At 37.7% G+C, this 15,691-nt stretch overlaps 1 protein-coding gene across 2 annotated transcripts in view; it reads left to right on the forward strand.

Annotated features, from left to right (window-relative positions):
* Positions 1–15,583, forward strand: part of PKN2 (protein kinase N2) — a 58,589-nt gene extending 43,006 nt beyond the window's left edge. For both annotated transcript variants that reach the window (XM_074906527.1, XM_074906528.1), the window contains exons 8-22: positions 229–338; positions 2,133–2,276; positions 2,412–2,487; positions 2,817–2,991; positions 3,231–3,360; positions 3,800–3,936; positions 4,025–4,100; positions 4,188–4,279; positions 5,313–5,489; positions 6,050–6,112; positions 6,214–6,290; positions 7,711–7,853; positions 9,158–9,265; positions 10,664–10,744; positions 10,825–15,583. In XM_074906527.1, the coding sequence (XP_074762628.1) occupies positions 229–338; positions 2,133–2,276; positions 2,412–2,487; positions 2,817–2,991; positions 3,231–3,360; positions 3,800–3,936; positions 4,025–4,100; positions 4,188–4,279; positions 5,313–5,489; positions 6,050–6,112; positions 6,214–6,290; positions 7,711–7,853; positions 9,158–9,265; positions 10,664–10,744; positions 10,825–11,028 (1,793 nt within the window). In that variant the 3' untranslated portion in view covers positions 11,029–15,583. The remainder of the gene's footprint in view (positions 1–228; positions 339–2,132; positions 2,277–2,411; positions 2,488–2,816; positions 2,992–3,230; positions 3,361–3,799; positions 3,937–4,024; positions 4,101–4,187; positions 4,280–5,312; positions 5,490–6,049; positions 6,113–6,213; positions 6,291–7,710; positions 7,854–9,157; positions 9,266–10,663; positions 10,745–10,824) is intronic.
* The last annotated feature ends 108 nt before the right edge of the window (positions 15,584–15,691 follow it).

Consider the following 15,691-nt stretch of genomic DNA (forward strand, 5'->3'; position numbering starts at 1 on the left):
GCCATGTTCTGTAATTTAAAATGCTAAATTGATTTGAAGCTTTAAACTTACCTGTTTCTTCATCTGTCAAGTTTTTTTTAAATAAAAAAAACCCACAACCACACTATTATGCCCCATAAGAACCAATTAAATTTGAGCTGACATTTTTAAGGGAAACTTACTGGAGATTTTTTGTTTGTGGAAAATCCTCTTAAAGATTTAAGCTGACTTTGTGTGCTTTTCTTACAGATGAAGTCTGTGCTGTACTGAAGCTGGATAACACTGTGGTTGGTCAAACTAGCTGGAAACCTATTTCCAATCAGTCATGGGATCAGAAATTTACACTGGAACTAGACAGGGTAAAAATGTGGTTTTACTTCATTGAGAGCTTTAGATTATTTTCATGTTGCTTTATATTTTTTTTTTTCCTATTGTGATTATGTTCAACTTTCATATGTGCAAGTATTCCCATCTTTTACAGAATGAACTCCCTGGGGTTAGGCTGTTATGCTGGGCTGCCATACTCGAAATTTTAACTTTTCTGGCCTACAAACTGACATAGTATTTTTAGCCAAGATCTAACACTTAGCATCTTTTTAGCCTGTGAGAAATGTGCTTAAATTTTTATGAGGATCATAAACTTCTCATTATTTATCAGTAAATTGTAATATCAGATATAGTTTGGTAATTTGGTAAAGCTATGTCATAGAATTTTTACAGTGCTTCTGTAAAAGTGTTCTCATGTGAAGCTGATCAGTTCTTCAGGAATAATCACTAATATTTCATTCATAGACCTTTAAATGTTATTTGTAGGACACAACTATCTAAATTATACTTTATGTTACTTTCCCACACCTTTTGAAGATAATTTATGTCCTATAGGTTTAATCAAAAATTTATTTTATAGGTACCTGATAGTCATAGTATTGTAAGGTACAAGGGTTGGGTTTTTTTCTATCAGTGTTTAAAATAGATTTAAAATTAAATTATATTTGAGGAGCCTAAATGTCATCTCCAGTATATATTTAAAACAAGTTGTGGCGGGAAAGCCATCTTCCTGGTTTTGCTCTATCCTCACTGAGCCCCACCACTCCAAGCCCCAAACCAAATTTCTTCCATCTAGGAAGGAAGCAGTTTTAGACCTGCCGATAGAGAAATTCCAGTTCTGGTTAGTATCGCAGAACAAAACGAGCAGCTGTGGAGTCCTGAAGCCTTGATTATTCTCAGATTAAGACTAAAACAAGTCAAAGTTTAGTAGCTGCTCCTACCAGCCTAGTATGCGTCATGTTCGCTGTATAAGAACAAAGTATTAGAGGCTTTTTGGTGCCAGAAAAAGACCTTGCTTCTGCTGGCCATGACCATGCATTCTTCTGTATTTGAAATGCACATTCCAAACACCATCATTTTTTTTGTCTGTTGCTTCTTAACTTTTGTTTCTTAAAACCTACCGCTATCATATATAAATTAATGCATCATGATGGAATTAAACTATGCTAACTGAACTTGGTAACATACATGCTGCTGTTACTTTGTATTGCAGGACTCTTCACGTTTTGTGACAAGCTTTTTTAACAAGCATATAGATAACCTAAAAACATCTAAGTACCACTGACAAGATATAGTAGTAGTTCTTGTTAAAGTTTTTTGTCCCTCTTTATTACCATGTTACAAAAACTATCAGTATTTCTAGAGATACTGTATAAAGTCTCGCATCATGATGCATATGCTGCTACTACAATGTCACTATGCAGTCATGAAATGCAATTGATATTTGTAAACAACATGGAAAACTAGTAATGTTGAGGTTTCTAAAAACAGATAAAAACTTGTTGTTAGAGCTTGAGTTGAATATCTTGAACTAGCACTGTTGTTAGACTGACTCAAAAGTCTGGTGACTGTGACTTTCTCCTACTCTTAGGGGAATTTGTTACACTTACACTTTTATTTGGACACGGGTGATCACATCTGAACTAAAATGCTATGATCATCAGGGTGAGAACTTGCTTAATATGGCTAGTTGGCCCTGGCACTCCTTTAAAGCAACAGCTCTGCATCTGGATCCTTGAGTTGCTAGATCTTGTGATTGTACAGAGTTAACTCTTGCAGAACAATTAGTAATAAGTAATTTCCTGTGTGTACATTTCCTGTTTTAGTCACGTGAATTAGAAATCTCAGTTTATTGGCGTGACTGGAGATCTTTGTGTGCAGTGAAGTTTCTGAGGTTGGAAGATTTCCTGGATAACCAACGGCATGGCATGTGTCTCTATCTTGAACCCCAGGGCACTCTGTTTGCAGAGGTAAGGGTGTTTCTTTGACTTGAGCATACTTGCAAGTATTATATTGCAAAATATTTTTAAAAGTTTTTTCTGAAACTTCTAAGAAAGCATTTTGTTCTGAAACTTGAATTATAACACACATTATTTGAACTGCAGGTTACGTTTTTTAATCCAGTTATTGAAAGAAGACCAAAACTCCAGAGGCAGAAGAAAATTTTTTCAAAACAGCAAGGTGATTGTTTAATATAAACATGTAAAAATTAAAAATTATACAGATCTGTGATATTGTTTTATACACAGACCTTATATTTGCCTGTGAATAAAGCTGTTGATAATGAAGGATTTGGTATTGCATTTAGAAATGTTTTGTTTTAGAATTCCTTATTATGCATTAGCATTTAATAGTGAATAATTAGAAATAGCTAAGGAATATGACAAATTCAGTTTGTTCTTCATAAACTATAAACTGATTAATATGAAATTTTTTTTAATTATAGCTTTTGGTAATAAGTAAGGAAATTACTTACACTTTATTGTCTTTTTTTTTCACAATATCCACAGGCAAAACATTTCTCAGAGCTCCTCAAATGAATATTAATATTGCCACTTGGGGAAGGCTGGTAAGAAGAGCTATTCCTACAGTAAATCACTCTGGCACCTTCAGCCCTCAAGCACCAGTGCCTGCTACTGGGCCAGTGGTTGATGCACACATTCCTGAACTAACACTGCCAGCCAGGTAGGTGATACTTTTAAGAGCAAGAGTAACAGTGAGATGCTTATACCCTCATGTGTGTAATGTATGTCAAATCTGTAGACCTTTCAGTGTTTTAATTTTGAACATCCATTTTATAGACAGATCTACACAGACAAGATTTGCTTCAGGAGAAATCTACAAAATGTGCAGTTTTAAGTTGGTTTTCATACTATTAAAACAGTCTCTGCTATAAACTGAGGAGTTATTTATTTTCTTGCCAGTGACTCTCCTGTAGCCAAATTGGACTTTGAACTTGAGCCTGAGCCTCCACCTGCTCCACCCCGTGCATCTTCCCTTGGGGAAATATGTGAATCTTCCTCTGAGATAAAGGCTTCTGATGTGCCATCTCAGGCGAGTAACTTTAAGAATTTTGGGCTATACATTTTAACAGGGTTGTAATATTGGCATCTTTATGATGGATTTCTTTTCTTCTATTTCAACATATGCTCCCTTAACTTACATACACAGAATTGTCTTGACAGAACACTGCAATTACTCTTGGTGGCAAACTGTTTCCGTGGTTGGTCTGTGTCATTGGTTCCACCACAGAAAAAAATAAAAGCCAAAATCATTAGAGTATTCAGGAAAAGATGGTTTTATTGACAAAGCAGAATGACTGGAGCAGGAGGTTTCATCAGTCCGTTAAAAACTTGCTTATCTGTATCATAAAGTATACCATTTTAGCTTAGATAATTCTTATGTTAAGAATTTCATATGCTTATAGTCAAACTTCTGCATTCGTTTATTTTCACAATCATTTTAAAATTTTCAGACTTCTTTTTCTTCACAGGATGAAGTAGCAACTTTTGATTTTGAAAATGGCAGAAATAGTATTGTCCCAAAACTTCAGCCTGAAATAATCTGTCAGCCTGATACCCCCCATTCCGACATAAAATACACCAACACCCGAGAGCCTGAAGATAGAAGGTAAAAATGCAGTAGTTCTGCTCTTGATCTGAATAATATTTCTTAAAGTTTACAAACTAGAAGATTTTTGACTTTTTTATTTACACAGATCACAACAAAGATTTCAATTCAGTCTGAAGGATTTCAGATGTTGTGCTGTACTGGGCAGAGGACATTTTGGAAAGGTAAATGTCAAGAGGCTATATCAAATGTCAAGGCTGTATCAAAAACTAGATATAGCTCTTAAATGAATTGCTTATCTTCTGTTTTAGGTGCTGTTGGCAGAGTACAAAAACACAAACGAAATGTTTGCTATTAAAGCCTTAAAGAAAGGAGATATTGTTGCTCGTGATGAAGTAGACAGGTCAGTTTGTAAAATATGACATATCAATTCTATAAATCGTGTTTTCTTCCTGCATGCAACACAGCTATAAGCTTTATCAAACAGTAGTTAAATTCAGTGAAAGAGCAAAATCAGTTGTCATCTCCCTGCTAACTGCAGATGTGTGGTCCTCCTTCCTGGACAAGGAAGGAGCAGTGTACCCCAGGAATACAGATTCATTTTAGTGCCCCTCTTACCATGTCTCTACTACAGCTCTGACTTGAAGCTGATCCTTTTTTTCATTTAGATTCTCTTGCAATTATTTATTCTAATTACTTGTTCTGCAGCCTTCCATCACATTTCAGGAGGACAGTGACTATGTTTTCTTTACTGGCAGAAACACCTATGGTGGTATATCTCAACCTGTGACATACTGTCATACTTTATCCATCATGTTTTCCCTTAAATCCTGTGTATACTCCACTGTTGTTTTTTAATCTGAACCCCAAAACTCATATTCTTCTTTGCTTGGAAGTGGTAGTTACAAAACTATCTAATTTTAGTGCAAGAAGGTGCTTTTACAACTGTTTAATAGTGACTATATTGACTTAACTTGCCAGAAGAAAGATAACTGTATTAGTAAGCTACAAATTAACCAGCTGTCTTAAGGAGAAATGATCTGGAATTACTACAGATAGATGTCTATAATATTGTTACTGGTTTTCCACTTTCTGTATTGTATACAATTAAAATTAAAATGGATTGAAGCTAATGTCACATGATATCAATGCACACTTAATGCAAGTCTGAGTATTTGGAAGGAAAATTGGCAGGATACAATTTTCATGGACTGCTAGGTTTCCTTTTTTGTTTGTGAAAGTAAATGTAACTTTGTGGAAATCCTGGAATCAACTTCATGTGTGTACAAGTATTGTAACATCTCTCTTGAAACAAAAAATGGTCTTATGTTATCTTGAGGAAAAAACATAAGGTATAAATTACCAATAGTTTTTGAAAGTTGAAAAATTGTGGTTCAGGATTCAGCTTTAAATTTTTACTGATTTTCTGTTTTCAGCTTGATGTGTGAAAAGCGAATATTTGAAACTGTGAATAGTGTAAGACATCCCTTCTTGGTGAACCTTTTTGCTTGTTTCCAAACCAAAGACCACGTTTGCTTTGTAATGGAATATGCTGCTGGTGGGGATCTGATGATGCACATTCATACCGATGTCTTTTCTGAACCAAGAGCAGTGTGAGTATCCATCTCTTTTTGTGGCGTTAAGTGAAGGGCGTTTTTTTCAGTGGATAAGAGCTAAGATCTTTATCACCACTCCACACCTCTCCATTATGTCACTTCAGTAAATACTGAAGGTTTTTAAAGGGTCAGAGATTCTAACTGGTTTTGTTAGAAAAAGACATGTGCAGGTTTAATGTGCCTGAATCTACACTCAATTTTAAAATTGCATATAAATATCTAATGTTTAAAATATTTTTTTTTAATGCTAAATGAAAAATTAAAAGGACATCAAGGCTAAAGAATAAGCCAAATTAGAAATCCTTCAATGCCACAGCAGTGGACACTACAGAAAATTTATCCTCCAGGCCAAGCAAACACACTACAGCTTGAAAGCTGCAACTTTAAGCATTTTTGCCTCCTGGCTTTAAAACTCTGGCCTTGTATAAAGCTAAGCGATACCTGAAAAAACAATCAGTAATCTTCAGAGGATGGTTAATAGAAAAGATCAATAATAATGGATTTGACATTCTGAAAAGCAAGACTAAAGACCATTGAAATTTTAACTTTTTCAACAGATTCTATGCTGCATGTGTGGTTCTTGGACTTCAGTATTTGCACGAACACAAAATAGTATATAGGTAAGTAGTCACTGACTATTTTCAACAGATTCTTTTCAGCTGTTCTGAATAGTACCGAAGAAACATCAGTGATGCAATTTTGTTCTCAAATGTTCATTTAGAGATTTGAAGCTGGATAACTTATTGCTGGACACAGAAGGCTTTGTGAAAATTGCTGACTTTGGTCTTTGCAAAGAAGGTAATGGCCTTTAAATTTTATTTCTAGGGGAATTCTATAGTCCATCTTACTCTTGACTGTTCCTTGAGACTTTTGGTCTGCCAAATGTGTATTGTGTATAGTGTATACTTACCCTGTATCATCTGAAGGAAAAAGCACATCTCTGATTGTACAAATGTGGAGTTAGAAGGAAGTTCCTTAGTAGGGAAATATCAGGAGCATCTGAGCAGAGCTCTGTTTTTTTAACTTAATTGAAAAAAAAAAAGTGTGAACATCATTCTGGTTCTTAATTCAATAAATATAGAGACTTATGATGAAGTAATTAATATTTTTGAAACATCTTTGCTTATTAATAAGGCATACTGTTGCATTTTACAAGTTAGCAGAAAGAGCACTAGGCATTTTTCCTCATTCTAAACATGTTGACACTACAGTGAAATCAAATACCTTTATAATCCACATCTCACTTTTTTCATATTATCTATTTTTTTAACTCTAAGTATATGGAAATGATATGAAAAGTGTACTAGAGCTAAAATAGAGAAATTTATTCCCAAAGGGCAGCTTAGATGCTAGAAAATTATTTTCAAACGTTCCACTACTGGCAAGTACTTTCCAAATAAGCCATGAAACAGAGGTAGCAACAGAAAGCGCAGTGTGTTCCCCACAGTGGGGTTTGAGAAAAAGATCTGGAAAGGTCCATTTCTTTTTTCAATTTGTATAGCCTGTCCTCCATATCTTTTCCTTTTAAAAGGCCTAAGAGGGAATTTAGTAAATTTGGTAGGTGTTCAAGCATTACTGTTGTCCTCGATATCCTAGGGCAAGTCTTGTGACTTACAAACAAGTTCCATAAATGACAAAAGGCAACGAGGACAAGGAAAGCTTTGGTTCACTGGCTACTACAATAAATGGTTTTCCTAAGCTTTCTGCAGCACCTCTAGCTGTAGTTTCACATCAGTCCTTGTGGGGCTGATGTCCCAAACTGTGCCCCTCTTGCAAATATACAGGGCTTATTTTGCTCAAAGTTGTTCCACTACACTCCCATGTTTTACTCTACTGTATGTATTTTCCCACTAGAGAAGCATCCATAGTAGGCACGTTTGACTAGTGTACCACATTTTCTTCTACTAGCTAGTGGAAATATAGAAAAACTTTGTATCTTTCCAAGCAAAGATAACTGGGTGACAAAGGTGGAACTGGAAGGTTAATTTTGTTCATTGCATATAGTTAGGGACAGAAAAACATAAGACTGAAGCACATATAGAACAAGGGTGTGGGAGGGAGGAGTGGGGGAATGTTTTACCTCCTTGGCCTGAGCTCTCAGGACAGGCCCTGGAACTACAGTATCAGCTGAAGTTGCTCTAGAGAGGTTTTACTCACTGGAGTAAAGTGTAAAGTGGCAGAAAATACTGCTTGCTTTTCATTAACTGTAACTTTTCAGGAATGGGATTTGGAGACAGAACAAGCACATTCTGTGGCACACCGGAATTTCTTGCTCCAGAGGTGCTGACAGAAACTTCTTATACAAGAGCTGTAGACTGGTGGGGTCTTGGTGTACTTATCTATGAGATGCTAGTGGGTGAGGTAAGTTCTAGTAAGATACAATGGAGTCATGAAATTAATACATGTTAACAAGGTTACAAAACTCAAGATACCAGCCTGTCAACATTTTAATATGCCCTACCTGTCACAGTTGTATCAATACAGCATGTACAGGCATACCTAGTTTTACAATGAACATCTTAATGCGTTTTATTAAGAAAAAGTATTAAATGCTGAGCAGCTACTTACCTGATACTCGCTGCTAGGAGTTGATGAGTCATGTCATGAGCCTGAATTATCAAAAACTGTGGAAGTGAATGAGTTGTAGCTGGTCCAAGATTTAACTTATACATTTTTGCTTTATTTTTAACTACATTATTATGCCTTAAATCAAATTACAGTAATAGCACATTAATATCAGTGTCTCTAAGCATGAACACAGCACATCTGATTTTGGGGAGCTCAGTTTCCAGCACACATCTGTTATCATCAAATTTAGATGTGTACAGCTATAGCAGTCTTCTGCTTTCAAATGCTTTTGGGGAGAAAATAAACTCCTTAACTGCTGTAACTTGAATGGAGGTGAACTTTAATGCATAAAACTGGATAGTAGTGAAAAATTATGCCAACTTTACCATGTGAATTACACATGCACTAAAATAGAATGCCCCGGTTCCATGTAAATGAGCTGGTACAGAGAAATTACTATTGAATAGCTATTTATTATCGCAAATATTGTTTTACCTTCTGGTCCATTTTGTTATAGTTTCTCCCAAGTAGCACAGTGATGGCTTACATGCTAAATATCAGAGAAAAACCACAGATTTACTCACATTTTTGTTCTTTTTTCAAAAAAGATGATCATTCAACTTCCTTTCAGGTAAAAAGGGACAAAAAGCTTGTATGGTGTTGCCTACATCTGTCAGGCCACTTCAAAAGAGTTTGGAAAGTCTTGAGCTGTGACATGCTAAAGATACTACAGAAACACATGACTCCTGACCATGTTACTTGTGAATGGCAGCTGTCCCAAAGAAAAGCTGATACATCTTTTCCACATTCCCTGTATATCTTGTGTCAGAGTTCAAAGCAGATCCCAGTTATAGGAGTTTCTACTTCTAAAAGCACATTTTTTAAAGCACAGCCCTTCAATAAGAATTAAGGGATAATACCAACTTGCCTTACTTTTCCATCTTCCTTATGGAAACCTACCATACTGTTTTGGGGAGAAGGAAGACTTCATTTCAGGGTGTCTAATTCCAAATAGTCAGCTGAATATATGTTATTTTCAGTTGTAAGAGACTTTTAAGCCTGTTTAATAGTGGGGTTTTTTATTACTTTCATTATAGTCTCCCTTCCCTGGAGATGATGAAGAAGAGGTGTTTGACAGTATTGTAAATGATGAAGTAAGATATCCACGATTTCTGTCTACAGAAGCCATCTCTATAATGAGACGGGTAAGAACATAAGAATATTAGAATATACTCTTACCCTCTTTCCTCTCCAACATTAAGGAAAGTAATTACTCTTGTGAGGAAAAAAATACTGTAAGAACCTATGCTTGGGGTTTCTTTTCTACAATTAAATTTTAACTTGCTTCATTTATGCTATCACCTTAAATGAACATTATCAGTGACATACCACTTTGTTTCAGGAGAGAGATTTTCTTTTTAAAAAGTAAAACACTAGAGGCTCTATTTTCTCCCTGAACTATGTTTCCTAGTTGTATCTAACTAGAGAAGTTCAGCGCTCTTTTCCTAGCAGAACACTGCTGCATTGACCAATTTGGTAGATTAACATTGTCACATGAATATTTTAATTCAAAGACTTCTAAATCATTTTGGTTTCATTCCAACTGGGGCAGGGAACACCATACACATGGCATGCGCAGTCCCATTCTTGGCAAGGAACAGCTGGTTTTGTTCACAACTTATTAGTGCTATTCCTTAGTGTAATGCCTTTATCTATAGATGCTTGAACCTAAGTTAAAAGCGTATCACAGTTGGTAGAAGGGCATCTACTGGAGGTGATTCACAGCCTTTGGAGACAGCCTCCCCACTGAAATGTCTAGCACCCAATTCAGCAAGGTGCTGCAGCATTTAAATTAAAGCACGTCACAGTAACTACTCTGACATAAATAATAAGTAATAGCATCAATATTCTATAGCTTAAAATTATTGATACTCCCAGGGAGAGAGTAGAGAAAGAAGGAAGAATACAGTATTTTTTGATGGTTGCATGATGAGTAGGTTAACCCACCCTGATGCTGAGCACTCCACCTGCACCAGGGGTCTGCTCACAGCACTGTGATTCACAGGTGGGTGCATCTAACTTTGATGTTAACTAGAAAACCTTGTATTTGCGGGGTGTGTAGCGCAGCATTCAACCCTCTCCTGGTAGACCAACTGCTGTGAAATCACTGGGCATAGGAAACAGCAGCGTAGTCTCTCTTCTGAGCCAAGCTAGAAATACGAGCTTATGTAAATCCTGTATCCTCTCCAGCACAAAGCACCTTTTTCCATATCTCCGTGCTGAACTCTGGCCCCACCAATCACCTCAGGTACCAACACTTGGTGCTACAGACCTGCAGTAGGGCAGATGAGTCTTGCTTTCCCTCTGTCCAGAGGCTGCTGGTGGAACCGTGCTAACAAACAGGTTCAGGCACCTATGGAGCACCACTATCTTGAGTTACGTACGTCTAAAACTCTTTCTTTGAGGACCAAGACTTTTCTATAGGTCAGGCAACTTGAATTTCACTGTCCATCTAATCTTGGTGTTGATTCTTATACAGCAGCACTCCTCCTCCCTCCCCCTAGCCCTGAATTTTTGCACTGAAATCTTGCATATTTTGTCAGCTGCTACGAAGAAATCCAGAGCGGCGTCTTGGAGCTGGAGAGAAAGATGCTGAGGATGTGAAAAAGCATCACTTCTTCAGGGTGAGTATAAACTAATATTATTTCTAAGGACACTAATGAGTAGAGACAGGAAACTAAACAGCAGTTGGTTTCTTTTACAGCTAATAGATTGGAATGCTTTACTGGCCAAGAAAGTGAAGCCTCCTTTTGTACCCACCATTAGAGGACGAGAAGATGTTAGTAATTTTGATGATGAATTTACCTCTGAAGCACCTATCCTCACTCCACCTCGGGAACCAAGGATACTTTCAGAAGAAGAGCAGGAAATGTTCAGAGATTTTGATTACATTGCTGACTGGTGTTAACTTCTAGACACTGTGAAACCCCAGCTGACTGGCTCACAAGAATGCCTCTCTCAGAAGAATACCAACCCTTCAATTGCTCTCTGTGCCACCTGTAGCTTCTTTTTTTTAAGTCACACGAAGATCCTTTTAAGTACTGTTTTAACACTCTTGTGAAGAGTGGCCTCTTTTGTATATTGTTTTTTATCTGAGCACTGGAAAGCAGGTCTGTGGAGTTCTTAAGCTGAGTTGGTGAACCCAGGCTGTACTCAGCCTCTCCCACACATGGGCACACATGGAGCTGCACTGTCTCTCTCACTCTTTTACAGCAGATAACATCACTTTTTTAGGTGTCTGCCTTAAGTGGGAAAAGCAGACTTTGAGCTAGGTAATCACTTATCTCTACTCAGCCACATTGAAATAGAAGTTTGAGATACTGATGACACACAGAACATGGTTCTAGCTGGAGAAGGCAAATTTCAGTTAAATATCTTGTGCAGTCTATAAAACTACACATTTGTGTACACCATCTTGTGTTCTTAAAATAATGGTATTGAGAACAGATATGCCTTGTTTTGTAAATTTTCTATGGTATTTATTAGGAAAAATGTTAAATGCCTTGCCTTTGAGATAACAACAGTGTAAGTGCTTCCATTACAAAGAAAAATCCAGAAAGTTTACCAAAGCCACTTGCCAAACAGTTTTGCCTTCAAGCTTTTTAAGCATGGCTTAAAACCCTGGCTGATATGAAGAATGTAACAAAAGGTGTTGCTCAGTCTAACCACAAAGAGCAAAGCATATGCATTTCCCAAGCCCATCCACTTCTGTACTCGAACTCATGCCTTTCCCACTCACCAAGTGGACAGATAAGTTAACCAGTCTGTTTCTAACCACCTAGATCATCCTGTATCTGTTGTACAATATCATATCACTTTTAGAAGACAAGAATTTTCAATGTATACATGCTGTGAACATGTATATTTGGAAGTTGTAATGTATTATGTCCAGGCAAGTAATTTAATTTTACCACTTCATTAATTTTGCACAGTGGCCAAGTGAACAACATAGAACTGAGTGAAAAAAATATTCGTATATATATAGGCCACTGAAGTCCCAAACATAGATTGGCAGTTACTGAGGATAAAAGCAATATGTTGTAACAGAATGTATAAATATTTTTTATAAAATCAGTGTATATTTTATAAACCCCTTAACACTAAAAGCTGTACCTCAAAAGTTGAAAAATAATTTAGACCAGACACTGTGCATACTTGTAAACCAAGACCTATTTTCGGCATTTCTTGGAAAATAAGTTTCCCACATGGTCCTTGGCTCTAGCCCCAATTCAGAACTGATTGCATCGGTGATCTCACAGGTTCACCCTAGCCAGGAGTTTGCTGTTCGTGGGCAAAGACAGGGAGACTCAGCACTCCAATTAATTCAAAACTTGTAATTTTATTCATTCAAAGAATGTGTGTGCAACGCTAAGGTGGTTGTTTAAAATTATGATGCTGGACAGACCTGCAGGGTCAGGCAGGGAAGAGACTTAGGGAGGCGAAAAAAAAAATTATATATGGTCTCAGTCAGGCATCCCCCCCACCCCCACAGGAACAAGGCAGGCATCTTCACCAGTGCTACCAATCATGTTTGGCAGAGTGAGTCAACTTTTCAGCATTACTTGTCTCCAGATTCTAATTAATAACAAACAAATTATGTTCCTGTATCTAGCTGAAACCAATACTTTTGAGGTACAGTCAGCTCACCCTTTTTGGTTCCCAAATATATATATGAGCATCTAACAGGGTGCTTAATACTTACAAAAATATCCTCAAAAATACCTTTTTGTAACTACATCTTGTACAGAAATCTTTTTTTAATCTAAGTAAATCACTAAAAAAAATTAAAAAAAATTAGAGGGCAGGGTATGTTCACCCAGTTAAGCTGAAAGAAAGCACTAATTTTATCTCTGTAGTTTTTTAAATATTTTTAGGCAGATTAAGATTTTAAACCCTAGATTGTAAATATATTTTGCTATACTTTATCTGTATGTGGCTGCTCAAGCACTTTGTAAGGAAATTAGGATATTTTAGAATGGTACACTATGCATTAAAATGAAATGTGCCTTTAACAAATGTCATTCTAAGTGTTTTGCAGTCATTAATATCACAAATTAAAGTTTTAAATAGAGTAATTTGTAAATTGTGTCCCAAACATGATTTTGCTGATTCTTGAAGTGACTTGTCATGTTTTCTCCACAGGTAACATCAAAAAAGAATTTGCAGTCAGGAGTGGACTTACAGAACCCCAGTCTCTTAGTGGTAGCTCAGTGTACTTCCATTCAGTTTTTGAAAAACCAAAGGGATTACCTCTGAGCACACCACCTTTCTGAAGCTGAAAGTTGCCTCCTCTTGCTTAGGTGAGCAGTCCCTTCTGCAGGGAGCTGGAGAAGACCATGTCTCTATTGCAGCCCAGCAATATGGATCACCATCCTCCCTTCCAGGGTGGGGGGAGACAACACTCCCTCCCCTCCTGCTTATTTCTTCATTGTAGTCTCTTCCCCCCACCACCATATAGGAAAGCTCTGGAAGCAAACAAAAACTTATACCCAACCCACAGCAAGCTTATTACTGAAGCAGAGAATGCAGCTTTCTTTACTGAGTGCATTTAGGAAAAAAATCTTTACTCTTATTAACTGAAACTTCACCTGAGGCCAGTGCCTAAAGCCGCTCAACTTCAACACTTAACTAAGCAATCATTCCAGAAAGGGCTGGCTCCAAAGGAGGACGCAGACAGGTTCAAAGACCTACTCTAACCTACAGCTGAATTTGCATGGGAAGTGCCTATAGATACTGCTTGTGCTCTAGGCTCTACTTGTCATACAGCCTTTGCTCTGCTTAGCTAAGTAAACACAAGGTAATTAGCTAACACAGGCTGCAGAGCTGCAGCCTCCTGCTCCCCTGCAAGCCCCAGAACTGCTGATGCCCCACGCACCCAGTGCCCAGCAGTGCTCCAGCCAGGAACGCCGTCTTCTGTAAGAGAAGCCAAATTCCTTAGCTTCATCGAAGCAGCTCACTAAAGGGGTTCTAACTGCCTAAAAACGAATTCAGTTATGCTTTTTTTTTTCCTGAAATGCTTCACATTAACCATAGTCTACTGGGACCAGTAGTAACTGGTTTTTAGAATATACAGACCCTTCAAGCACAGCCCTGGTGCTGCCTCTTAGGGCCGTGCAGTATTACCCTCTTGGCACCAGCAGAAGAACCAGAACTGCTTGTGGAATCACAGGAAGAGGCAGGGTCAGCCTCCTACTGCTACCCTCCAGAGCTTTGCACAGATGTACTGAAACATCAGCCCAGCCTTGCTGTATGAAACAATTTCAGCTGCAAACACCACTCACCTGGCAAGTGCTCACACATACTGCCCAAAAGCATCTAAGAGAGCAGCATTATTGTAAACGTAAGTTTCAGCCATTTTTAACCTGCATGTAGTAGATTTAACATACTGATTGATGCTGGAAAGTACCTTCACAGTAAAAGAACTTTTACCTCTGCATTTCCAAACTGTAACTACATTAAGGGTCAGGCCCTGCCTCTTCAAAGCATCACACCTTCTCCCACAGAGGAGGTATAGAGTTCAGAGCAAGACAGGGAAAGCCTAGGTAATAGTGTTACAGCAAAGTTTAAGGAAATATATTAGCTATTAGAGTACAAGCCCTCCGAACTACCAAGAACACCACTTTTAACATCTACAGCCAATAGCTTCAGTGGTGTAACAGAACTGTACAGCCTTTGTTATTTGTTTACAGAAAAAAAATGTTGAGCTGCCACCTTTCAGTAGTCTCAACTGACAGAAGAGGATTAAAACTAAACAAGCAAGAAAACAGAGAGGGCTACTGACAATTGGTGCTATTAGCACTGGACAGACCAGATGTGTCACAAGCTGACCCCTCAGCTGTTCATTTTGCTAATTAAAATGAATTTGCACCTGTGATACAAAATTAACTCACCAACCAGAAGACTCTCAGTTAAGTACATTTGTTGCTTTGCACACAAAGGGACACTGTCAGGAGGAAACTAGTTTTCAAAGCAGTTCATTTGGGGAGGACTGAATAACTTCTGGCCTTTGCTCCTCCACACCTGGTGCATCATTTCAGACAAGCAAGGGCTCACTCAGAACATCACAGTGCCAAAAGCTTAACCACAGGCCAGCCAGACTGCAGGCTGCACTCGGGTCAGAATATTTAACAGAACTTCTACCAGAAACATTTTCTACCTTCCTCTGTACAATACCAAGCATCAAGTTGTAGAAATTCAACTAAAGTCTTTCTCTTTAGCTGCTTTGTCATTATGTCAAATTCCCAGAAGCAAAGCAGAGAGACATCAGTGAAAATCAGGGAGACTGTGGCAAGGGTGCGACTAATCCTTTCACAACAAATTTGAAAATCTTCAGCAGCAGTTGTGCAAATGGTCAAACTGCTTTTCAGCAACTGCCTGCATTCTGGGTTAAGTCATCCATACTCTACTGTACAGCTTACTACAAATACTAAAGCCACGCTAGAGATTAAAAATTGTCGAGAAAGTGAGCATTTAAGCAGCCTTGTGACCCAGTCCACAAGTTTGAAGCTAACTCTACCATCCTATGGACTGCATTCCAGTTCTCAGCATGTGGAACAGTATGTGCATGTCAA

The sequence above is a fragment of the Athene noctua genome, chromosome 5 (assembly GCF_965140245.1).
Source record: "Athene noctua chromosome 5, bAthNoc1.hap1.1, whole genome shotgun sequence".
Taxonomy (NCBI): Eukaryota; Metazoa; Chordata; class Aves; order Strigiformes; family Strigidae; genus Athene; species Athene noctua.